Source organism: Cajanus cajan, chromosome 3 (assembly GCF_000230855.2).
Source record: "Cajanus cajan strain Asha chromosome 3, NIPB_CcT2T_4, whole genome shotgun sequence".
Classification (NCBI taxonomy): Eukaryota; Viridiplantae; Streptophyta; class Magnoliopsida; order Fabales; family Fabaceae; genus Cajanus; species Cajanus cajan.
In genome coordinates, this window is record NC_138519.1 from 19,269,458 (window position 1) to 19,297,370 (window position 27,913).

Consider the following 27,913-nt stretch of genomic DNA (forward strand, 5'->3'; position numbering starts at 1 on the left):
ATTTTGCTAGGATGGATGCTGATAGAGCTGCAGCTGGTGCAGCAAGGCCTGTGGGGTCACAGGAGAGCTGGGATCTAGTTGAGTTCTGAAATGCCATCCTCCAAGTTCAAGGGAGATGCAGACCCAGAGGTAACTGACTACTGGATCTGTGAACTGGAGAAGATCTTTACTGTGTTGGGATGTTCTCAGGAGAGGAGGCTGACATATGCTGTATACATGCTGGTTGGGGAGGTTGAGCATTGGTGGAGAGGTACCCATCACATGCTGACTGCTAGAGGAGTGGTTGTTGACTGGGAGTGCTTCAGGAGAGTGTTCTTGGAGAAGTACTTCCCGGAGAGTGTGAGACATGCCAAGGAGTCTGAGTTCATGCGGTTGCACCAGGGTGGGCTGTCTATAGCGGAGTATGCGATGAGATTCGAGCACCTGGCTCGTTTCTATTCGCAAGCTATATCTGAGGCCTGGAAATGCAAGAAATTTGCTGAGGGTTTGAGATAGGAGCTGAAGAGGGTGGTGGTGCCTATGGCCATCATTGAGTTTCCGGCCTTAGTTGAGAAAGCGAAGGTTGTTGAGCAGTTAGAAGGTGGCAACCTTGTGATGAAGACTACTAAGGGACCAGCTGGGTCCAAGAGAGGAGGAAATCAGAGGAAGCCATATGATAGGCCCCAACCACAGCAAGGGGGTCCTGTCATTAGGCAACCTACTGATGCTGCCAGAGGTGGGAGACAGGGTGGAGGTGCCACTCTTAGATGCTACAGGTGTGCTGGACCCTATTTTGTTAGGGATTGTCTGCACACGGAGAGCCAGTGTTTCAGGTGCCATCAGATGGGTCATGAGTCAATCAACTGTCCCGCCAAAAATAAACCGGAGAGGGATACTTAGAGGAGTGGTGCTCAGAGGAGTGGTGCTCAGAGGGGCGATGCTCAGAGGGGTGATAGACCCACTACTGTTGGGAGAGTGTTTGCTTTGACTGGGGCTGAGGCTTCTACTTCCTCAGATCTTGCGAAGGGGAAGGGTAAAGCTGCTGGTAAAGATGTGATGATTCTTTTTGACTCTAGGGCTTCTCACTCTTTTATTTCTTATGCTTGTGCTGCTATGCTGGGTGTGCCAGTGTGTGATTTGGGGTTGAGACTGCTAGTGTCGACGCCCGCTTCTACTTTGGTAGTTGTTTTTGAGCTGTGTGCTGGCCGTCCTATTATTGTGAATGAGAAGAGGTATAAGGTGAACTTGATCTGTTTACCTTTGGTGGATATTGACATAATCTTAGGGATGGATTGGTTGTCTGCCAATCGTATTCTTATAGATTGTGCCAATAGGCGGTTGATCTTTCCTCAGGTGGAGAAGGAGTTGTTGATTTCAGCTATTCAAGCTGAATCATTGTTGAGAGATGGGGCAGAGTGCTGTCTTCTGCTTGCTGCCATGAGTGTGGAGATCGAGAGGGTCATAGCTGAGATTGATGTGGTGCGGGATTTTGCTGAGGTGTTCCCTGATGAGGTGCCTAGGTTGCCTCCTGTTAGGGAGATGGAGTTTAGCATTGACTTGGTTCCAGGTGTGGGGCCAGTGTCGGTGACTCTCTATAGGATGGCCCTTGCTAAGCTGGTTGAGCTGAAAGGTCAGTTGGAAGACCTGTTGGAGAAGCAGTTGGTGCGGCCAAGTGTATCGCCGTGGGGTGCTCCCATGTTGTTAGTGAAGAAAAAGGATGGGGGTAGTCGACTGTGTGTTGATTACTAGCAGTTGAACAAGTTGACCATTAAGAACAAATATCCACTTCCCCGGATAGATGACTTAATGGATCAACTAAGGGGAGCATCCGTTTTCTCAAAGATTGACTTGAGGTCAGGTTATCACCAGATCAGGGTGAAGGAGGGTGACATACCAAAGACTGCTTTCAGGACTAGGTATGGTCACTATGAGTATGTTGTGATGCCGTTTGGTGTGACCAACGCCCCGGCAGTGTTCATGGATTACATGAACATGATCTTCCGACCCTTGTTGGATAAATTTGTGGTGGTGTTTATTGATGACATCCTAATTTATTCAAGGACCCCGGAGGAGCATGGAGAGCACTTGCGATTGGTGCTGGAGATTTTGAAGGCGAAGCAACTGTACGCTAAGCTTTCAAAATGCGAGTTCTGGTTAGATGAGGTGAAGTTCTTGGGACATGTGATCTCGGCTGAGGGGATTGCTATTGATCCGGCTAAGGTGGAGTTAGTATTGCAGTGGGAGCATCCAAGAACTGTCACTCATATTCAGAGTTTTGTGTGTCTAGCGGGTTACTATCGAAGGTTTATTGAAGGATTCTCCAAGATAGTAGCGCCTCTAACCCAGTTGACAAGGAAGGAGCAGTCGTTCATTTGGATTGATGCCTGTGAGCAGAGTTTTGATGAGCTGAAGCGGAGGTTGACTACTTCTCCTGTGCTGGTGTTGCCCGATTTTGGTGAACCTTTTGATGTGTATTGTGATGCTTCTCACCAGGGTCTGGGGTGTGTGCTGATGCAAAACAGGAAAGTGGTAGCATATGCTTCAAGGCAACTGAAGAACCATGAGAGGAATTATCTCACTCATGACTTGGAGTTAGCAGCAGTTGTGTTTTCCTTGAAGATATGGAGACATTATTTGTATGGTGCTCGGTTCAACGTCTTCAGTGATCACAAGAGTTTGAAGTACTTGTTTGATCAGAAGGAGCTGAACATGAGGCAGAGGCGATGGATGGAGTTTCTGAAGGATTATGACTTCCAGTTGATGTATCATCCTAGGAAGGCCAATGTTGTGGCGGATGCGCTGAGTAGGAAATCCATCCACATGTCTAGTATGATGGTAAGAGAGTTGGAGCTGGTTGAGGAGTTCAGAGATCTAAACCTCTGTGTGGAGTTAACTCAGGATCACATTAGTTGTGGGATGATTACCATAACTAGTGAGTTATTGAGGCAGGTTGGACAGAAGCAGTTGTAAGATGTTGAGCTGGTGAAATTTCTTGGTTTGTTGGGTATCGAGAAGGCTGTTGGTTTTGAGCTGGGCAGAGATGGAATCTTGAGGTTTAAGGGCAGAATTTGCCTACCTCATGATGCTGAGCTGAAGAGAGCTGTTATGGAGGAAGGTCACAAGAGCAGACTTAGCATACATCCTGGTATGACTAAGATGTACCAAGACCTTAAGAAGACTTTCTGGTGGTTTGGTATGAAGAAGGAGATAGTTGAATATGTGGCGGCCTGTCTGACCTGTCAGAAGGCGAAGGTGGAGCATCAGAAGCCGAGTGGTTTGATGCAGCAGATGGAGATTCCGGAATGGAAGTGGGATAGTATCACTATGGACTTTATTATGGGGTTGCCTAGGTCGGCTAGGAATAGTGATGCTATTTGGGTGATTATCGATCGGTTGACCAAGTGTGCACATTTCTTGCCTGTCAACATCAAGTGGTCCTTGGAGAAGCTGACGTAGTTGTATGTGAAGGAAATAGTAAGGTTGCATGGGGTGCCTTCTAGTATTATTTCAGACAGAGATCCGAGGTTCACTTCTAGATTTTGGCAGAGTCTACATCAGGCCTTAGGCACGAAGCTGAAGCTGAGTTCTGCTTATCATCCGCAGATGGATGGTCAGTCAGAGAGGACAATCCAGTCCTTAGAGGATTTGTTGAGGGCTTGTGTGTTAGACCACTTGGGAAGCTAGGAGGATATCCTACCGCTAGTTGAGTTCACTTACAATAATAGCTTTCATGCTAGTATTGGGATGGCGCCGTTTGAAGCCTTGTATGGCAGGAGATGTAGGACTCCTCTGTTCTAGTATCAAGATGGTGAGTCAGTGGTTGTGGGATCGGAGCTGATCCTACATACTACTAAGAAGGTGAAGCTGATTCAGGAGAGGATGAAGACTGCTCAGAGTAGGCAGAAATCATATCCTGACAAAAGGCGTAAGCCTTTGGAGTTTGCTGAGGGGGAGCATGTGTTTCTGAAGGTGACCCCGACCTCTGGGGTGAGTAGAGCGCTGAAGGTAAGGAAGTTGACACCTAGGTTTGTTGGTCCCTATAAAATCATACAACGTGTGGGTCCGGTTTCTTATCGGTTGGCCTTGCCACCGTCTCTTTCAAACCTACACGATGTATTTCATATATCCCAACTGAGGAAGTATGTTCATGACTCTGGTCATGTGATGGAGTTGGATGATGTACTGGTGAAGGAGAATCTGACTTTTGAGAAGTTACTGGTAGCTGTGGTAGATCACAAGCTGAAGGAGTTGAGGGGCAAGACCATTGCTCTGGTGAAGGTGTTGTGGGATGCAGCTACTGGTGAGGCTACTTGGGAGGTGGAGCAGCAGTGCAGGGAGCGGTATCCGTTCCTATTACCAAGTAAGTCTGTTTTTGGGGATGAAAATTCCTATTGTTGGGGAGGTTGTGAGACCCCTTCTCTCATCTCTCCCTTTCAACTCTCACTCATTCCCTTCACTCTCTCATTTCTCAACTCTCACTCTTTCTCTCTCAAATTCCCACTTGCTGATCCTTCTTGGTGATCTTAGGTGTTGATTCTTAGTGTTGGGTCTAGATGAGTCGTGCGGAGTTCTCTTCAAGCTTCTTCTTCTTCTTCATTGTCTTCTTCTTCTTCCCGGAGCTCGAAATTCTTCACCGAGGTAAGGGAAGCTAGGTTTCGCTGATTTTTGGTTGTAAATGAGTTCTAAAAGCTCATTAGATGCTTGATGATGGATGATTGTTGGCTGAGATTGAAGAAAATTCATTTTCGGGTTTTCGGGGTTTTGGGTGAAATTTGGGATTTTAATTGTTTATGGTTGCATGCTGGTAAAGTTGGGCTTTTTGGGTGATTTAATGAAAATGTGATGTTTTGGGCCGATTGCATGTGGATTTTCTAGTTGTTCATGCAGGTTTTTGAAGAAATTTTTGAACTTGGTGGGTTGCTGCTGAGTATCATGTCGAGCGCAGTTCTTGGCGCCGGGCGCGTGACCATTAGAGGGCTCCATTTGGGCAAGCCCGCCGGGCGCAAAGATGTGTGTGCCGGGCGAGGTTATGAATGTGAGCCTCTGGATGGCCTACGCCGGGCGTGGTGGGACCGCGCTGGGCATGATATCAGTGTGTGACATGTTTGTGGGATTTCTGGTGTGGCGCCGGGCGTGATAAAGTCTCGTCGGGCGTGGAGACTCCTGGGGAGTCTCTGCCAGAGGTGGCGCCGGGCGCAATTGATATTGCACTGGGCGTGAAACCTTGGGGAAGTCTCTGCTTACCCTACGCCAAGCGCGGGTTTGCACGCCGGGCGTGTGAGACCTTCTGAGGTCTCTACCTCCTAGCCCACCGGGCGCAATGAGGATTACGGCCGGGCGCGCTTAGCCCTGATGCTCTCTAGTTGTGACACACCGGGCGCGACCATGAGCGCGCCGGGCGTAGAGATGATATTTGAGGTTATGCTGATATGTGTTGAATTATGCTGAAATTTGCTGATAGGTGTTGTTATATGCTGAGCTGAGCTGAAAATGTTAAATATTGTTGTGCTGACTAGTTGATAATGCTGAATTATGATGTTGAGATGTAGTTGATGTATATTGTTGTGCTGTAAGTTGTTTAGCTGTGCTGCATGCTGATATAAACTGTTGTAGGCCGAAAGGCTGAGCTGTTGTAAGCCGTAAGGCTGAGCTGTTGTAGGCCGTAAGGCTGAGCTGTTGTAGGCCGTAAGGCTGAGCTGTTGATCACTAAGACTAGAGGAGATGTTTTCGAAAATTCCTCATCCCATTGTGTGGATTGAGCGGCTGTGGTGCTCTTAGAGCCCAATTTGTGGAAAACCCTCCCTGGAAAGCTGACCCTTGGAGTGGTAACTTGCTGTTCTCCTCTAAGTTCTTAGTGGTCCCATGTGTGGGCAAGGTCAAGACACACGTGTACAAAGCGACCACAGTATAGGGGTCAGGTCGAGCTATACCGCTTACAAGCGACCAAAAAAATTCTAGCTGATATGCGTTACGACGCACTTGTGTGTTTATTGCTGTTTATGCTCTAGCTGTGCTGAGTTGTATGTTGATGATGTGCTGATAGCTGTAGCTGTTTACCATTCATGTATCTTTATATATGTATGTTGATTTCTTTCACTAGCTTACCCTTTGTTGTTTCCATGTGGTTTGGACTGCAATGATCATACTATGTATGGGAGCAGAGCAGGATTAGGTTGGTGTCCAGAGGTGGGTCTACAGATGGCAGATGATGTTTGATTATTTTGTTGTTTTTAGCTACTTAGTGTAGCATTGCTGGATGTATTTTGTATATTTTGATTTTTAGCCCCAGATTGGACCTTGTGTATATATTATATTTGTTTATATATATACTTGCTCTTTCTATGTGGTGCTGTGGTGTGTTGTGCTGTGTGTAGTGGCCAGTCGAGTCGTTACAACATACTTACAATGTTGTCGCCTACCAGTTCTACGGTCCGGGTACATATAAAAAAGTGAAAGAGGTGAATGAAGAATAAAATAATATAAAAATCGAGAAAGTTAAAACTACCTACTAAAATAGGTGAGAAATTAAAGAAAGACGAGATGGTGCATATGAAAACTGAAAGAGAAAGAAAAAAAATGTGTGAAAAAAGAAAGAAAGTAACAAATTGAAAGTTGAAGGTATAAAATTAAAAAAATTAAAAAAAACTATAAATATTTTATAATTTTTTTATTTAAAAAAAGGTGTATATATCATGAGACGGATTAGTAAAATTGTCCGATCAATTTTTAAATTGATCTTTTAAAGAAGCAATTAATATAGAATAAATTAAACCAATTTAGAACCAATAAATGATCAATCCTAACTAATTTCACCTATTTTAAACCAATGACTTGTTCAACATAAAAATAAATAAATATGATCTAGTTTAAGGGCTTAATTTAATTTATTTTATAAGTTGATATATATATATATATATATATATATATATATATATATATATATATATATATATTATGATAATTGATAAGCATAATGACTTTTTTGTTGTTTTGTTTGGTCCAGGAAGTTGATACTTTATCCAAATGGTAATATCAAAAGCAATGGCAGTGGTTACGTCTCCTTATACTTGGCAATAGCAGATACCCAAAAGTTTTCTAATGGCTGGGAGGTTAACGTAAACTTCAAGTTGTTCGTCTTTGATATGAAAAATGACAATTATTTAACTATCCAAGGTATATCAAGTTCCTTATACTTTGTTATAAGAAAAATAACAATATATTGAGATTCACGTAGTCATATATAGTTTTGACTATTATAACTTGTAATTCTCACAAGTATTTTACTAACCGGTGTAACTTTTACTAAGTATTACACCACTCAATAACTTTATATTAAATGTGAATTTTTTAAATTCAACCGTTAGATTGAAAATTCATATCTCTTAAATCATATATACAAATTTTTATATTAATTCAAGATGATTTGATACTTCATTTTTGTAAAATAAAATTGACGTAATATATTCATTTCAAAATATACTAAAATAGATGAGGGTTCAAACGACACCGGTGTAACTTTTACTAAGTCTTACACCGCTCAATAACTTTATATTAAATGTGAATTTTGTAAATCCAACCGTTAGATGGAAAGTTCATATCTCTTAGATCATATATGTCAAATTTTGTTAAAATTGAACAACAACTTGAAGGTAATCAAAGTGTTCATATTTTAGTATATTTTGAAATGTATATATTACGTCAATTTTGTTTTATGAGAATGAAGTATCAAATCATCTTAGATTAATATAAAATTTGATATATATGATCTAAGAGATATGAACTTTCAATCTAACGGTTGGATTTACAAAATTCACATTTAATATAAAGTTATTGAGTGGTGTAACACTTAGTTAAAGTTACATCGGTGTCGTTTGAACCCTCCTCCTAAAATATGAACACATGGATTACCTTCAAGTTGTTGTTCAATTTTAACAAAATTTGATATATACGTATAAAGTGCTATGAACTTTCAATCTAACGGTTGGATTTACAAAATTCACATTTAATATAAAGTTATTGAGCGGTGTAATACTTAGTAAAAGTTACACCGGTGTAATTATAACCCCCTCATATATGTATGTATATATATATATGAGGGGGCTTATAATTACACCGGTGTAACTTTTACTAAGTATTACACCGCTCAATAACTTTATATTAAATGTAAATTTTGTAAATCCAATCGTTAGATTGAAAATTTTTACTCTTACATCATATATACAAAATTTTGTTAAAATTGAATAACAACATGAAGGTAATCAAAGTGTTCATATTTTAGTATATTTTGAAATGTATATATTACATTTTTTTTATAAGAATGAAGTATTAAATTATGCAATTTTGTTTTTGTTTTTGTTTTTGTAAAGAATAAAAACAGAGAGAAGGAAGAGGCGACAACAAACAAAACAAAACTTGTGTAATTGACCATTTTTATATCTAAAATATGAATAAAAGTTGTAAATCTAATATTTTTCATTGAACGTTTCAAGTTTTGATTTTAAATTGATTCTTGGAAAGGACTTCTGGTCTCATGATATTTACTATTTTTCATATCTATAATATTCCAAGAAGAGTGTACACTACAAGAAAACACTAAAATAATTGCGGAATAGCGTCGACTAATAGTTAACGCAAATACTGTTGAAAAAGTGACACTATTTTAAGATGTAACGTTAGTTTTTTCGACACTAAATTTAAATTGAGTTTAATGTTAGAAAAATTGACGCTATTCTTTAAATATAACATCAGCTTTTCTGACACTAACTTAATTTAAATTAGTGTCGAAAAAATTGTCACTCTGTCTAAATAAATAGTGATGGCTTTTCCGACACTAAACTTAAAATAAGTTAAAATAGCGTTGACTTTTCTGACAGTATACATGTTTTGAGAGAGATAAATATAATTTTTTCAATCTTATATACGCATAATATGTTGTGGTTCACTTGGTTATCAAGTTCACTTAAGATGTCAAGGTTCCAAGATCGAGTCTCGAGAATATTAAAAACACGAATGAATAAATGATAAGCTAGAAAAAGAATATGAAAAAATAAATAAATTTTGTGTTGACATAAGGTCGGCTTAACCGACAATAAAAAATTAAAATAAATAAAATTGTTACTGTTGGTTTAGTCGACACAAAAAAAATTGTGTTGACTTATTTAGCGTCAGCTAAAAATCGACAAACGACTGACAATATTATGTCGGTTTTTATTATTTAGAGTCGGCTTTTGGCCGACTCTAAAGTGAAACAATTTTGTAGTGGTATTTAGAGCAACTCCAATGGGAGTTTTTTGTCTCCTTTCTTGTTTCAAGGGACAGTTTCTTCTCATTGGAGCACTCCTACGTGGCAATATGAGTTGTTTGAAGAAGAGGGAGAGTTGCTTCTGCAAGCAACTATTGCTTAACAATTAAAAAATAAATTTCTCTCCCCCTCCATGCCTAACCAAATACCAGATTTTTGTGGGGGAAGAGATCAGAACAATGAAAAATTACAAAAAATAAGAAATCAGAAGATCCACAACAAAATAATAGATCTAGAACAAGAATAATAGATCCACAACAATAATAACAGATCTAGAACAATAGCAAAATTAAACTGAAAAACGAAAAAAAAATAATAAAAGACAGAACGAAAAAGGGGAAGGTACAAGGAGCGTGAGGGTGAGGCAGAGGTTTGATGGCGGTGGGGCTTGACGGCGAAGGCGGAGGGTTTGACGGTGACATGGCTTGATGGCGACAGGGCTGGGCTGGCAATGTGGGGGTTGGCTGGCGCGGTGAAGCTGGGTTGGCGCAGCAGGGCTAGGTTTGGGCGATGGGACTGTGTTAGCGCGACAGGTATGGGCTGATGTGGGTACGACAAAGACAGGATAGCATGGAAGGGGACGGCTGGGAGATGGAGGAGAACGACGGGGAGATGGAGAGTGAGGGGAGAAAAACAAAAAAAATGAGAGAATGAGCAAGTGATGGAGAAAAATAGAGAGTGAGAGGAAGAAAGTGATGGGCGTCCATTTGAGGAAATATTTTAAAAAAGAAAAAACTAAATCAAAGAGTCGTTGGGCTTAAATTATAAAAAAAATAGCCGTTTGGAATAGTCATTGGGCTAAAATTTTTTTTAAAAAAGAAATTTATCACTATAAATATTCATCAACTCAATTCAAAAATTTGCACCTCTTTAACTCTCTTCTACTTTTTTTATTCTCGTTCTTGATTTTATCTTGCTTGTTTTGCTCTCAAAGATGGATCCTAACCAATACAATTATAAAAAAAAAATTAATTCTTTCCAAAACCAACCACCACCGACGAGTACAAATTCTCAAATTTCTCTGTAATATGTTATGTATCCACCATCTTATTTTACTGAAAATAATATCCTAACCACCACCTTATTGGTCAGCACCATAATATTATATGTATTCAACATATCCACCTAGTGGTGATAGTTCTCAAGGACCACAATTTTTTAGTCAACCACCACCTCTCACCAACCCAAATGCATATTATAGGCTTTCTCCTCTACACAATATTGACACTTCCAATAGTGAACCTAAATCACCAATTGGTCTTGATGGAATTTAACTAGATGGAAGTGCGAATAATTCATCAACAAAAAAAGTTGTGTTCCTTTCACAGTTCAAGAAGATATTATTCTCGTGAGATCATGGGTCAATATGTCAAAGAATCCAATCATACAAGTTGATCAAACGTTACCACAATATTGGTTTGGCACGTTTTTGAGATGCCGCGGTAATGAAAAATATAATTTATGCATGTATCATATTGCATAACATGATTGTCAAGGACGAGCGAGACACCTATCAAAATTATATTGATTATAATGGTGTAGATGATGACATGTCAAGATCTGAAATATCTGTATGTGCTCATCCCAATTTTAGATCAACATATCTTCAAAGGAGAGCAGACGTTCATGACAAACGAACACACCGCCAACTTCAAGTAGATCTTATTGAACATATTTGGGAACGTTTTGGAAATAATAATGGTGAAAATTAATTTCGTATAATGTTATGTATTTACTATTGTTTTCTTTTATTTTTCAATATCTACTTATTATATTTTTTTTCTCGTAATATATTTTCTTTCATTGTAGCGCAATTGTCTTTTTTAATAAAAATTTAAATTTAGTTCATAAATGATTAGAAAAAAAATTATAAAAGCTGAGTTTCTTAAATTTTCTTATCATTGGAGTAAATTTGTGTTTGAGTTGTTTAATGCTGACGTGGAACATTGGGGATCACTTTTTACACTTTTTAATGTATGAAGCAACCCAAATGAGTTGCTTCCATTGAAGATACCCTTGGGTTCTCTTCTTCTATAATGACATGAAACTTCACCTTGACGTACTTAATTGTTTCATGTTGAAAAGAATTTTCTGCAATAGAAATAGTAAATTTGTTGTCCATCCATATATTACAGTAACTTTTTCTTGAATCTATCCCACACCTAATAAAATCTTTCTTAGTCAAATAACTTTGTGGTAGTTGCAGTTGAAATATACTTCTTATTTCATTTTAATAGCTTTAAATTCTCTTCTCATATTAAACATCTTTATCCTCTTTGTTCTTTCACTATTTGGAGCTCCTCCTTGACTTTGTTCCAAACCTCTTTTGCAAACTCAAGATTCAAAATCTTGATAAAAACATTTTCATGAACTCTTGTTTGTATGATGACAAGTGTTTTGCCTACTTTAGTCACTTTTTTTTATCCTTTCAAATTTTGTAAACATTACTTTTTGTCTTGTAAAATGAACAAATATTGATTTGGTCCTTATAAAATATATATTTTTTTCATCCCTCTAAAATTTAAATCCATAATTTTTTGTCCCTAATAACCATTTTAAGCTATAAAATTTAAATCCATATATATATATATATATATATGGATTTTAAAAGAAAAAAATGTCACATGCAAATAAGGTACTCCCTCTATTTTTTTCCATAAACGTTTTGACATTATTTTTTTTTGTTTAATTTTCATTGTCACTTTTCTAAAATCAATGACTTATTATTTGTTTTTCATTTTTACCCTTGATAATTAATGTGTGTTTACTGAACAATGTATTTATTCATTTCCAATATACTTATTTCTTCTCCAACCACGTATGTGAAGTTACTGTTACATTTATGAGTGCAACATATTTCCAATGTATAGGAGCACCTATTTGTTCTCTTCTTTTTTACTTTCATTGTCAGCTACTATTCTTCTTGTCTTCTTCTTATTTTAAGATTGAAATATAAAAAAAAGATAGCTATTTACACACTCTGAAGATAGTAGAAAGTCTTGATGGATTCTGAAAGAATAAAAGACTCTATGGAACGAGCTCAAGACTCTTTAACTTTAGAAAGGGTAGAAGACTCCATGGATGAGACTAAAGAATCTGTGAATTTAGAACTGGTAGAAGACTCCATGAAAAGGGTTCAAGACTCTCCATATTTGGAAAAGGTAGAAGACTCACTCGATTCTGTGTTAATTAATGATGATGAGGAATCCATAAATTCTACACTTTTATGGAAAAAGAACTCCCTTAGATATAGACTTAAATGTTTTAGTTGATCGTGGGTTTGATTTAAACATTTTTGTTGATGGAGGATTTAATCATGGATGTGCCTTCGTACTTAAAACACGCCAATTTATGTATATAATTAGTAGTGCAAATGCTCATGGATATGACATGTTTAATAACGTTACTAAAGATTAAAAGTTTACGTTTCATACCAATATACAAATGAGTTCCTTCATCCATGCTAACATTAAATGGCAAATCATTTAAATCAAACAAAAGTTGAGTTGGATAGGACACACTATTGGAGAATCTAAAACATTGTTGTGATCAGGAATCAAGCTTTTCGCAACATCAATATTTAAATTTGTGATCTTCTTCGCAATGCTTCAGCTTGATATTTCAATGACTTTTTCATAATTAATTTGATCCATTATTTGATAACACTTTTTCTTCGTGTATGTATATACAATGTGTTCTTCCCTTACTCAAAAAAATTATATCCTTTTGTAGTTCAAAGGCTTGATCTTTATACAATAGTTTTGGAGAAGATGACCGTTGTAGCAACGTTCAAATTTCTTTACCAGTTGCTCGTCTATTTTCCTAGCTAAGTATAGAGAGTACTATTGATGCATTTAATGTGAGCATTAAATGCTTATCAAGACGTGTGTACCTCTTATATGATCTAGGTAGTTACTTATCATTATTTCCTTCTATTTTTAACTGCAGTAGAGAGTGTTAGCATAGATCAGTTGAGGCTGATGCAGAATAGTCCTTTTTAGTCTTTTTTTTCGTGATATCGAGATTGTGCTTTTGGCTTCTCATGTAGATTTTGTCTTTTTCCTCATTAATGCTCTTTGAGAATTTTGAAGTTCCTTTTTGTTTGATCTGTCGAGGAGTAATACATTAAAGCAAATGCAATTGTCAATCTTATTCATTTAATGTAAGTCAGATAGACTGTATGCTTCATCTGATTTCTTTCATCTTATAGATGATATGTATTATCTTCACGTTTCGTCTAATTTGTTATATTTTTAAAGAATGTTGACTTTTGCTTTAAAGAAAATCTTATGTTTGTCAACATTAAAACTTAAGGGATCATTTATTACCTTGAAGATAAGATTTTTGATCTAATTAACACATGATTTTCAAACTTTGCAAAAATTTGTAGACTTGATCTATGAATTAAGAACTTTTAATTTAATGGTTATATTCTTAAAATTTGATGTAGAACATGAGTTATTGATAGAAAACTTGTTGAAGAACCGAATTGGTGTTGGTATCTTCTCCAAGCTCCTCCCTAGATCTTCGACTCTTTGATTCTCCTTAAGTTTTGTTGAAACTTCCAATGGAGGTAGAAGCTCCAAGGTTCACCTTAAAAGCTGAAGAACACTCTCAAGTGGCCCCACTCCTTGGAAGAAGATTAGCCACTTCAAAACTCATCAAACTCTTGTATAAAGAGGATAAAAGAATTGGATTGAAATCAAAGAGATTTGAGACTTTTGGAAGAGAGAACTTATGAACAATTTTGAAAATATCTCAAATATATTATCAAAAGTGTTTACAAAATGAAAGAAAAAGCTTATGTAAAGAGAATGTGGCTTATGGTGTAAGCTAGTCTAACCATAGTTCAAGGAGAACTATGGTTAGCCTTCTTACACTTAAGCTAACCTTCCTAGTTACTTGGAAGCTTGTGGAACAAGCTAAGCTTCAAAGCTTGTGGAGCAAGCCAAGCTATAAGCTTGTAGCACAAGCTAACCAAGTGTGTGGGATAAGCTAGAAGAGCTAGGCGGCCAAACTTATTTTCCTTCACTTAATTCAATCCAAAAATGTTGGAAATGGTTTAGTTAGGTTCACCTAATGAGGGTGAGACCTAGCTAAATCAATTCCTTGGATTAAATGGAGCAAAACAAACCCAATATGTAAAAATTAACCTACAATCACTACAGGCCCAATTGCTAGCTTCACCTACACATTTTACTATTTGTCACCCCACTTCTACTGCTAAAAATATGAAAATCAATGACCCTTAATACAAGGTCAAATGGAGCAAAAGTCTCCAAACAACATACCCTAAAATCATAAAGGGATGACCTACAAGAAAAGGAAAGGTGTCATGCAAATACAAAGTTAAAAATACACCTATACAAGTATATACTATATACAAAGTAGAAGAACTCAAACTATACAAGGTATGTACAATAGAGACTATGAGACTAAAACAAGGAATCATACCCAATGCTCATATTGAGCATAGGTCTAAGAAACACCTCATCTGTAGAAGTCTCCTCTAGCCTCCTAACCATGGACCTAGTTAAAGGTCCAATGGTCTTCAAGTGTGAGCTCACCTATGGATCAACCTTCACCCTTCTTGTTCTTATCTCTTCCAAAGGGATTCTTGGGGATTAGATTTCCATCAGTTATTGTGTAAAGTAAGTTTATGGAAACTTATTTTCAGAGTAAGTGGATCTTTCCTTACCTATATTAACTCTTAATTTGTCTCCCTAATATATTAGGAATTATTATTATGAAAGATATGTACTAGATATTATAGCCTGATGTATAGTTATTCAATTTATACATGTCACACAGACTCTTTCATATTGTGAATTCAATATATATATATATATATATATATATATATATATATATATATATATATATATATATATATATATATATGCTTAACGATTTGTCATTCAACATTTTGTCACACATATGATTTGTCATACTCAAAATAATTATTAATCATACATACTTATTACCATATACACAATTTGTCAACATCATTCCATTTGCAGGATTCATTTACTATAACATCACAATTTCATATTCACTAATCCTACTTAATCATATTCATCAATTAGCACAAAGATCATTATGAAATCATCTAACCACATATGAAAACCTTAGCCACAATCACTAAGAGATCATCGTCAAATTAAGCATTTACATTAATAACTTAACTAGTCTAACAATGTTATTAATATCATAAATTAATTCCTTAGGCATCACTATCATCAAACACCTTAACCATTAATAATTAACTCATATTTTAACTTATTCACAATTTTTTTCTTTCATGATTTATGTTTCTTAGACATTAATATAGATACCTCAAACCATTCATAAGATCAAACATTTAAAGGGTAAAGTTATTCGTCATCATCATTCACAACTACATCTCCATAACTTAATCTTCTAAGACATCATATGGACTAGACACCTTATCTAGAGCTATATATTGCTATCAAGATGATATTAATTTTGTTAGAAATTTAAGACAATTATCTACAACTTCTATGTTGAAATTAAGAGTTAATTCTACCATCTACTATTTTTAAAAATTATAAATCCGCAACATTTTAACCTACACCTCACAGGTTGACCTTTGCTAACTAATTTGATCATAACTTGAGTTCTAAACCTCCTTTTTGGGTGATTCTAGTGTCATTGGAAATATAACATCTAAGCCTACAACTCTTATGGATAACACCAAACCTAATTCAACAATATAAGGGCTCTTGAAATGCTTATATGTGTTGGATGTTATATCTCACACAAAATATGAGACTCATCTTGTGACTAACATAACTCACCCATTTCTTATCATTTTTATGTAATTCTTATGTCTAAATTGTAGCCCCAAATGTATACTTTCAAACCCAACAATAAGAACTCAATTTTATTAATCACATACAGAGAAATCACATAAATATCAAAGTATATTCATATCATAATTTTCAAACTCAAGCACAACTCACCTTCAAACTTTCTTCTCCAAATCCAATTGGTAGAAACATAGATTAAATCCTAATATTAGTCTATTATACCATCAATTACACAAATTCAATCTCAATTTTACATAATTGCATACTCATAATATCTTTTCATACAATTACCTAAATGCATTTCCTTAAGATTCCCATAGGTCATCTAAAAAAAAAGACTCCCATAAGAGCCCACGAGCAACTCAAATCATATAAAAAAACATCGATACATGAAATTAAACATAGATAATTATAATTACAATAATTATAAGGGTAAAAAAATCATTAGGAAGACTAGAATTCAACAATAGAAAATATTTAGGAAAACCCCCTCCATACCACACATACATCAAACAAACGTCAATATATGAAATTAACCATGAATATATACAATTAATGACAATACAAGAATAGAAGAATCATATAGGAGATAACAAATCATAAACAAATACGAATTGGAATTCCCTTCGTACAACTCATACAACAAACAAGAACTTGGGAGTCAACCTCACTATCTAACACTTATCTCATGTTCTAAAACAAGACTACTCACTCACCTTTACCTCTATCAATAAACAATGAAGAACGTGGGTCTCTGAGATGATCTCCCCCTATCTCCTATTTTTTTTAGAGTGTAAAAGCACCTCTCTTTTTAAATTTAAACCTAACTCATCCTCCAACTAACCTATCCTCAGTTACTTATCCATAACTTTGATTATTTATTCATTCCCCTCACTTTATAATAATAATGATAATATAATAATAATAATAACAACAAAAATAATAAAATATTATAATAAAATATAATTCTCATATAATTTAATCAAAATAAATATATAAAATATAATTTTATCTTTAAAATATTCTCTAACATCAACCCTTTAAATTTTATAAAAAATATATATATTATTAATCTAATTGTGAAAACGTAGAGCACTTTAACAGTCTTCTTTCTTGTGTATGTAGACGATCTCTTACTCATTGACAATCATACAAGCTTTCTCAACATATTTCAACAAGCACTTGCAACGAAGTTTTCTCTCAAGGATCTTGACATACCTCATCATTTTCTTGGTATAGAGATCCTTCCCACTTCCAAGGGTATTTTCTTAACCCAACATCACTATATTCATGAAATTCTTGCTAAAGCCAACATGTCCAAGCTTTGGACTTGTTCTATGCTATCTCAAAAAAGCGATAGATCATGGACTTCATTTGGATTTGTGAAGCTGATTGAGGAGGTGACACTTCTAACCAGAAGTCCACTGTTGCTTACACAGTATACTTGGTGTGCTAATGCCATCTCTTGGTCCTGTAAGTAACAATCAATTGTAGCTCGTTCTACCATTGAAGTGCTACACCTCCAACAATTTTGTCTTATAATATTGGTGTTACATATATATGTTTGTGCAAATCCAATATTTCACTCTAAATAAGCATGTTGCCATTGATATTCACTTTGTTAATGATCTAGTTGCTGGAAAAACACTCCATATCTCACCTTTCTTCTGGCATCAACTTGTAGACCTCCTCACTAAGCCTTTTTTTTGGTAGCAAATTTTCAGTTTTGTGAAACAAGATTAGTATCGTGTTGGCCTAAGGGACGTACGTGTTGGAGTATTAAGTCATGATTTGCTTCCTTAATATATTAGGAGTTATTATTGTGAAAAATATATCCAAATATTATAGCCTGTTTATAGATATTCAATTTATATGTATTTATTTCTTGTATTTCAAATGATTTTAAACTCCTCTATAAATATATATATATATATATATATATATATATATATATATAATATTTCTCATTTATTTATAGTTTGTTGACTTTTTTTTGTGATTGATTGATTAATATAACTTATATATGTAGTCAAGTTGTAGTTTTATTTAATTTACTATTAATAGCAATTAATCGAGAGGTCAATCGAAATAAATACAAAACAAATCTATTGTGAAAGAAAAAAACAATTATCATCACATGATACGTGATAAAAAGTATAACCCAGTGTTTGTGATCACATTTATTTTTATATTATTATTGTTATTATAAAAAATTCCAATTCAACTTGCATATCCTTAAAATAGTTGTATATACGTAGATCTTTATCTTCCATTAAAACGTAAATTGCTGAAATAAGTTAAATGGACATATTTATACTTTATATTTTTTTCATACATTTAAGAAAAAAATTTTCTAATTAACATATTTAAGACACCCAACATACTTAGGGTGTCTGGAGAATTTTTTTTTTTTTTTTTTTACATCTTGAAGAATTATGATTTTCAAAAATCATAAATATTGAGAATTATAAATTTTTTGATGAAGAAGTAATTTTTAGTTATAAATAAATTTCTTAAAAATATTTATATGTTACTTGAGAATTATAACACTCTGTTTTTCAAAAATAATAATATTAGTATATTAATATATTTTTAGGGTTAGACATATTATTATTATTATTATTGTTGAAGGAAAAAGTATTTTATTATGTATTTTATTTATTTATTTATTTATTTTTGGGGAAAAAGATAAGCGAGTCAAGATGTGAAGTGGGTTGGATTGACCCAACCTAAGGGAATGTTAAGGAAAGAGTCAGTAAAATTAACCTTCATCTATCTCATTTTTGACATTCTGAAGAAATAAAAGAAGAGGAGAGGAGAGATAGAGAGCTCTCAAGAGTGCTCAGGAACAATTTTAACTTGCATAAGAATTATTTGGATTAACGCAACAAGGTACAAGGAAAAAGAAGACTTTTATATGCATAGTTAAAGGAGGGAATGGGTAGAGGGAGAGGTCAGAATTCTTAGGAATTTTATATTCGTTTCTGTTTGCATGTTTGATGATTCTAATGAATTTTATGTGGATTTGTGATTGTATTTATGGTATTAGATGTTAAAATTGATGTTCTAGGAGAGAGATTGAATTATTTGAAATGTGCCTATGAGTTAGAGTTCATGAGGGATTGAGGATTTTGTAATTGATGCATGTGTACATGAAATTGATGTATTATAATGTGTTTTCGAGTAATTGTGATGAATTTTGACCGATTGGAATATGAAAATAGTTTGTTTGATGATTGACGAATTTTGGAAAGCCCTGTTCGCATTCTAGGTTGTTAGAATTTGCGTTCACATCAGGCTTGGTTCTTCGTGCCGGCCTCACATTCATAGTGATGAATGTGAAGCCTAGAAGGTTTGCGCCGGGTGTGGGTTATTTCACGTCAGGCGTGATTCCTTTGAGGTTGCATGAGGATAATTGATGTGTAATGCATTGACATGGATGAGGTGAAATGGTATAATCATCGATAGACGCATATGCATTACCTTAACCTATGTGGTGTATAACAGGGAATGTATAATATATGTATATAATGAATTTATATTGGTTGGAATTTCTTATTGTCACTTATATATGAATGTTTTCTTTTCTCACCATACAGTTTGTGGTTGTTTTAGGTGAAGAAGGACTTGATATGAGTGACACTCAAGGTGCTGAGATTTGAAATATGGGTTACTCTAAGTCATTTTTTTTAACATTAATGTATCCGGGTCAATGTCTTAAGTCAATTTTTTTTAATCAACCATCATTAAAATTTTTGGTCAATATTGTCTCAATGTAAACACATGATATCTTACTGAGAAACCGCGTACAGCTACAATGTTATAGCTTGTGGTCATTCTTTAATTCAAGTCTTTGGTCATTCTTAATTTACTTTTTTTGGGCCATATATTCTAAATTTACTTAATCATTGTTTGCTTCAGTAGTTAATATATTTTAATCAAATGTCAAACAAAAAAAAATCCAAATGTATCTATATAATATGGCTTGTCAACCTCTTCCTAATTGCATGCTCAACTTTCACACTTCACTGAGAAAATGGTGTTGTCTGATTTGGAGATCTGCAAGCCAACCTCAACTTCTCACCATGAAGTTGGTATGCATTTCTTCATCAATACTTGGTTACCCCAACTTTCCTTTATTATATCGTATTATTGTTGATACAGTTAACAGCAATAAATTGACAGTTTACGTAAAATAGTTTTACATGATCAATTCATCATATTTATTTAATCTTTTAGATAATTATTTTAAAAATCAACAAATTTATCATTTATAATAATTTATGATTAGATGATTATGTAAAATTATTTTACACTATCTATGTATCAATATTAAATCATTAATACAACTATATATACACATTAATGATATATTTTCTTTGTCCTCTATTATAAACAAAAAAATATTTATTTATAAATATAAGTAATTTAATTATTTTTACATCATTTAATTAATGACATTTTCTCTAAAATATCTCTTGTATAATACATGACCTTTCAGTTGTATTATTTCTTTTGACATTTATAATAAAGGTAGTTTAAGAAAAATCTTATAAAAAAATTAATGCTAATAATTTTTTTTAAATATCCATAAAATTAATTATTTTTAATAATAGATAACAGAAAAATTATATGTTAAGTTCACGAAAATATATCAAAAGATTAATTGGTATTTACATATATGCAGGTGTTTCTAGATCTGAGAGAGACCTGCCACCAGCTCATTACTTGTTCAAAATTGAATCATATTTCGAATTAATGAACACAGAAGTGGAGAAGTATGAAACTAATGTTTTCGAAGCTGGGGGATACAAATGGTTTGTTTTCGTATGCTTCTTTCTTTTCTGATCCAGTTGAGAAATTAATTCTTCATTTCTTTTTAATATTTTTTACACCCTTTATTTGTTGATTGTTTGTTAAGATGGTTTTTAGAATTATCTTAAATTCGAACAAAAATTGCACGTTTAAAGATCTTAAAATTCATTTCCAACATTCATAAATTAGTATGGAAGAAATGTCGCTGCATTTTTTCTTATATCTATAACATATAAAAGATGATGTACACATTTTTTAGGCAATTTTATCCTTACATTTTTAAATAATAAAAAATAATATTAAATTAATTATTTTTACAAACATAAGACTTAAATTCAAGACTTGAGATTTGAAGATCAAATATAACATTAATTTATATAACAAATATTAATAATTTTTTAAATATTTTTATTAAATAAAATAAAAAGACACAAATTACCTTGATCTTATTACTACTATAGAACAATTAAGATGTAAACCATAATAAAATTTGAGCTTAAAATTTTATGTTTATATTACTACAACTCCTCTATTATTAGGATGACCCTAACGTTGAGTTATTATATTTATTATAGATTAGACTGGATTGAGTTAGAATATCATTAACTATATGCAACCTATTATAATTGAATTAGCAAAAATAAGTCTAACTCAACATGATGAACTAACTTAACTCACTAAAATGTAGTTAAATTAGGTTTAGTTGATTGAGTTTGTGAGTTGATCTCAACCTGCTTGTGATTTATCAATAATAATTGTTACAATAAGCTTTGATATCATCTCACACTAAAAACTAACCTAAGAGGTGACCGAGCATTGTCTTCAATGATATATATTATTTTGATCATATATGATGCTTAGGGGCGTGGAGCTAAACCTTTGTATTGAAGAGGGTCAAGATTTTTTATTAACAATTATATGTAAATATTTTAATATTATAAATAGTTCATTATCATTATACTTTTTATCTTTCTTTTTATCACATTATATATCAATCCTATATATAGTAATAGATTTAGAAACTTTAGATAATTGGGACAATATTTATTCATATATTTGTAGTATTAAAAAATTTACATATCATTTTTAAAAGTATAAATATATATTATAATTATTTTCTACAAGCTTTTATATCTATGATTACAACTAAAACTAGGTTAGACTAGATTATTTATAATTTATTAGGTCTAAATTTAACCTTTACTGAAAATACATGTCCTAAGTATGATTTATTCATCTGTCGTAGACATTTTTTTAATATTTGATTAGAACTACAACCCCAAAAACCTATTTTATAGTAATTTAACACTAATAAAAACATAAAAATAAATATGTTAAATTTTATAAAAATTAAATTAAATTAATTTATGATATAAACATGTTTTTAATATCTAATATATTATTTTAAATGATAATTTATTTAAAAATATATTTTATAATAAAAATTATAAATTGAACATAAATCTTACAAATTTTACTATTTTTATTTTTTAATCAATGTGTACAATAAATAAAAAGCACCAAAGGTAAATAAGTATGCTACAAATTTTATTTTATCAAAAATTAATTTTTTAATATATTATATTATATATGTGAGCATTAATATATATATATATATATATATATATATATATATATTAATTAAACTTTTAAAAAAAATTAGTTCGTTATTAAGGAATATTATTCATCATATATAAAAATTAATTTTCTTCAAAAATTTAAAAAATATCAAATAAATAGACATCTTCTCCAAACTTAAATTATATATATATATATATATATATATATATGATAATTTAAACATATATAATTTTATTTTATTAGAATATAACTTTTTTTTAAATGTATATTATTTTTTTGAATAAAAAAGTATGTATATTATATAAAATTGTAAAATGGTAGTGCAGGCAAGTGCTCCCACAATGTTGCACCTAAATCCATTTCTGCCTACATATATTTTCTCTTTTTTCTTTTCGTAAACTAACATGATAATTGTTATCTATTGATGTATAATATTTCTTTATATAAATTTTAGGTAGACAAAAAAAATATATTTAAAATAATTTTGATATATTTTAATAAAATGGAGAAGACCATAACCCCACCAGCTCCCCTCTTACATCCGTCCCTAAGGATGTCTAGTTAATTTAAAATTTTCAACATGAAACTCATCATAAAAATAAATAAAATAGTGAATTTTCATCCTTATCAACTTGATCTTGTTACAATGGAGTAACAAATATACATAGTATCCAAAGATGTGTGAATTGCTTAATATAATTCATATTTTGTAACAATAAATATATTCCTCCATAAATAATAAATTAATTATATGCATCTATAATTCAAATTTGTTATAAAAGAAAGTGTCTTCCTTACATATCATAAAAATTAAGAAAAGAGTATACTTTGAGAAGAAAGAATATTATTTTCTAATTAACATGGTAAGAATTTGTGCTAAAAAAGTGTTTCCATGCGAGGAATATACTTCTGGCACTACACAGTTGTTGGAATTGATAGTTTGATGACAAAATGAGTTGATCTAATCGAATCTAAATTTTAAATTTTGAGTTTTTGGTCATTTTAACTTAATCTAATCATAATCTAATGAGTTTAAGTCTGCAAAAACTTATCAAAATTAAATCGCAGCCCAATAGCCAACATTGGGCCGAATTACCTTTTGCCACTTCTATAACTTAATCAAAATTGGATTAGTAGAATGGTTCGATCAATTTTTTAATTGATCTTTTAAAGAACCAATTAATATAGAATAAATTAAACCAATTTAGAACCAATAATGATCAATCATAACTAATTTCACCTATTTAAAACCAATGACTTGTTCTACATAAAAAATAAATAAATAGGATCTAGTTTAAGGCCTTAATTTAATTTATATTATAATATGATGTTTATATGATGATTGATAAGCATAATGACTTTTTTGTTGTTTTGTTTGTTCCAGGAAATTGATACTTTATCCAAATGGTAATATCAAAAGCAATGGCAGTGGTTACGTCTCCTTATACTTGGCAATAGCAGATACCCAAAAGTTTTCTAATGGCTGGGAGGTTAACGTAAACTTCAAGTTGTTCGTCTTTGATAAGAAAAATGACAATTATTTAACTATCCAAGGTATATCAAATTCCTTATACTTTGTTATAAGAAAAATAACAATATATTGAGATTCACGTAGTCATATATAGTTTTGACTATTATAACTTGTAATTCTCACAAGTATTTTAGCAAAAATTTATCCAACACATGCCTCTTGAAGATGTGTCTTAGCAACATGTTATTTAATTTTGGCAGATGCTGATGGCACTGTAAGAAAGTTTCATGAAAAGAAAACAGTGTGGGGTTTTGACCAATTAATTTCGTTGGAGACCCTCCTTGATTCATCTAAAGGATACCTTGTTGAAGATTCATGTTTTTTTGGAGCTGAGGTATTTGTGATTAGCCAATCTGGCAAATGGGAAAGTCTTTCTATGGTCAAAGAACCTGCTCATGGCACCTTCACTTGGAAAATTGAGAATTTCTCAACATTGAATGAGACTTCTCACCTCTCCAAATCCTTTACTGTGGGTGCTAGAGACTGGTAATCAATTAAAATTTAACATTCTCTTCTCATTAATTTTTATCTATAAAAATTACAAATACGAAAACATAATTTTTAACTTAAAATCTTGTATATATTATTTTAATTTTCTACTATGTCAACTCCTAATTAATAATTCTGTTCTTCCCCTTTATGTTTGCCCAATCCTTCATAATCATTTCACCAATTTGTTTTCTATTTTTTTTTTAATTTAAATTCCTCCCATTTTAGTTATTCTTTTTTGTAGTTAATCATTAACTTATATTCAAAAATTTTTAAAATAATAATGTTGTGACACTCTATTGCATTTCTATGTCAACACATTCTTGCTCACATGTTACTATCACGTCAACATGTTAAACATTTGACGCTTGATTAACGTATTAATCAAAATTTCATAATCAAAATAGCGGTGAATCAAATTTAATTATAAAAAAATAAACATAAGTAAATAAATAGACCAAATTTACAAAATAATAATAACATAATTAGGAATAAAAGTAAAATTAAAAATTAATCTTTTCTTCCATTTATTTAGGAAATTGAGGGTTTATCCCAAAGGAGACTCACAGGAGAGAGGCAAATATCTATCTGTTTTCCTAAAGCTCACAGATTGTGAAAAGTTCCCACCAAACAGAACAGTGTATGCAAAATTCAAGTTTGGAATTTTAGACCAGCTCAGGAATAAATATCTTGAAAAAAACAGGTACTACCAATGCTGTGTATTAATTATTTTGGCACACAAAATTTATATAAATACCACTTAAAATTTCCTGATGAATTGTGTATTTTCTTGTGCCGCAGCACACCACTGGTTTAATAGTAATGAATGGGGAGATCACAGGTTCATAACTCTGAGTGAACTCTATAAAGCAGCAAGAGGATATATTAGAGATGACAATATAATTATAGAGGCTCAAATCCTTCTGATATCAATAGTTAAGAATTCTTCCTAGAAAAAATTATTTTCATATTAGTGTTTAACATAAAAATAAATTAAGAATCGCTTGTGATTTTGGAGAACAATTATGGTATGGAAGTTGTGGGTGTGATTCGTGTCATGCACGAGATGTTTGAGTTGTCAATATAAATAAAAGTATAATGATATTTATGAGATGTAATTTATATATATATATATATATATTAAAATTGTGCATTTTCTTTTGTTTTTGTAAAGAATAAAAACAGGAAGCAGGAAGAGGCGACAGCAAACAAAAAAAACAACTTGTGTAATATGGGGGATGCAAGAGTGTATCCACGTTTTCTGCATATTTCAGCATTTTTATAATGACCTTGTTTTTTAAAATACAATGTTACAAGTAAAAAAGTAATGTCATGACTTAGTTTAAACATTTTTCAAAATTATGATTATCACTCACTTTTACATACTTTTACCTACTACTATAGATTGATTAAAACATATTCCATATTAGAAATTATAAAGTGACATATTTGACCATTTTTATATCTAAAATATGAAGAAAAGTTGTAAATCTAATATTTTTCTTTGAACGTTTCAAGTTTTGATTTTAAATTGATTCTTGGAAAGGATTTCTGGTCTCATGATATTTACTATTTTTCATATTTATAATATTTCAAGAAGAGTGTACATTACAAGAAAATATTGAAATAGCTGCGAAAAATAAGTGTTGACTAATAGATGATGCAAATATTTCGAAAAAGTTAACATTACTTTAAGATGTAACATTGGTTTTTTTGACACTAAATTTATATTGAGTTTAACGTCAGAAAATCGACACTATTCTTTAAATATAACATCGACTTTTTCGACACTAAATTTAAATTAAATTAGTGTCGGAAAAGGAGACACTATATTTAAAGAATAGTGTCAGTTTTTCCGACACTAAACTCAATTTAAATTTAGTGTCGAAAAAACTGACTCTACATCTTAAAATAGCGTCAGCTTTTTCGAAAGTATAAGTGTTTTGAGAGAGATAAATATAGTTTTTTCAATCTTATCAAGTTCACTTAAGATGTCAAGGTTCCAAGATTGAGTCTCGAGAATGTTAAAAATACAAATGAATAAATGATAAGCTGGAAAATGAAAATGAAGAAAAAAATAAAATAAATTTTGTGTCGAAGTAATGTCGTCTTAACTCACAATAAAAAAAATTAAAATAAATAAAATTGTTATCGTAAGCGACACAAAAAAAATTGTCGACTTATTTAGCGTCAGCTAAAAATCGATGAACGACCGACAATATTATGTCGGTTTTTATTATTTAGAGTCGACTTTTGGTCGACTCTAAAGTGAAACATTTTTGTAGTTGTATTTAGAGCAACTCCCATTGTAGTTGTTTGTCCTGTTTCTTGTTTCAAGGGACAACTTCTTCTCATTGGAGCACTCCTACGTGGCAATATGAGTTGCTTGAAGAAAAGGGAGAGTTGCTTCTACAAACAACTATTGCTTAATAATTAAAAAAATAAATTTCTCTTCCCCTCCATGCCTAACCGAATACTAAATTTTGGTGGGGGAAGAGATCAAAACAATGAAAAACCATAGAAAACAAGAAATCAGAAGATCCACAATAAAACAATAGATCTAGAACAAGAATAATAGATCCACAACAACAATAACATATCCAGAATAATAGCAAATTAATTAAACTGAAAAATGAAAAAAATTAAAAATAAAAAAGACATAATGAATAAGGGGAAGGTACAGGGAGGGTGAGGGTGAGGCAGGGGTTTGACGGTGCGGGGCTTGACGGCGAAGGCGCGGGGTTTGATGTTGGCGGGGCTTGATGGTAGCAAGGCTTGGGCGCGGCGGGGATGGGCTGGCTATTGGAGTCATTAAGTCATAATATTCCCTTTCCTAAAATTGCTCCTCAATTTCAAATTCAAAATATTCATTTATTTGTCATTTACTATTGTTGTAACAATCCCTATAATTTAGCTTTATGGTGTAGGTTATAAATGCATACCATGTACACATGTTCTGTAAGTTTGGAAATTATTCAATCAAATCCTTTATTCACATGGTATCAGTTTAAGCCTTAAGCCTCACAGCAAATACGATCCTATCATGGCTACCTCTTCCAAACCCATCATTGAACTCACCTCAGCCTATACCCTTCCCATCAAGCTTAACTCTAGCAACCATCACACATGGTACAACCAAATTCTTCATCTTCTCAAGGCCAATGACTTGTTTGGTTATGTGACTGGTGATGTCCCCTGTCCCTCACCCAACATTGAATCCAATTCCACTCTCATTGACAACCCCGATTATGCTCATTGGAAACGCCAAGACCACTATGTCTATCTCGCTCTATTGGCATCATGCAGCAGTGATGCTCAAATTGTTATGACTTCTGCTGAAACATCTGCGGCAGCCTGGACTCGCCTAAACAAACAATATGCTAATCG

At 32.9% G+C, this 27,913-nt stretch overlaps 2 protein-coding genes across 2 annotated transcripts in view; both read left to right on the forward strand.

The window, feature by feature from the left end:
• Positions 1 to 19,772, forward strand: part of LOC145956126 (uncharacterized) — a 42,967-nt gene extending 23,195 nt beyond the window's left edge. The window contains exons 3-7 of the mRNA XM_083071686.1: positions 6,983 to 7,152; positions 17,236 to 17,583; positions 19,408 to 19,462; positions 19,618 to 19,622; positions 19,726 to 19,772. Coding sequence (XP_082927812.1) covers positions 6,983 to 7,152; positions 17,236 to 17,583; positions 19,408 to 19,462; positions 19,618 to 19,622; positions 19,726 to 19,772 — 625 coding nt within the window. The remainder of the gene's footprint in view (positions 1 to 6,982; positions 7,153 to 17,235; positions 17,584 to 19,407; positions 19,463 to 19,617; positions 19,623 to 19,725) is intronic.
• Positions 19,773 to 20,146: 374 nt separating this feature from the next.
• On the forward strand, positions 20,147 to 27,213 carry LOC109795269 (uncharacterized). The gene is made up of 6 exons (XM_083071687.1): positions 20,147 to 20,204; positions 20,798 to 20,927; positions 23,882 to 24,060; positions 24,238 to 24,523; positions 25,062 to 25,229; positions 25,317 to 27,213. The coding sequence occupies exons 1-6, from the start codon at positions 20,147 to 20,149 to the stop codon at positions 25,477 to 25,479; spliced, it is 984 nt and encodes a 327-aa protein (XP_082927813.1). The 3' UTR covers positions 25,480 to 27,213.
• Positions 27,214 to 27,913: the final 700 nt, after the last annotated feature.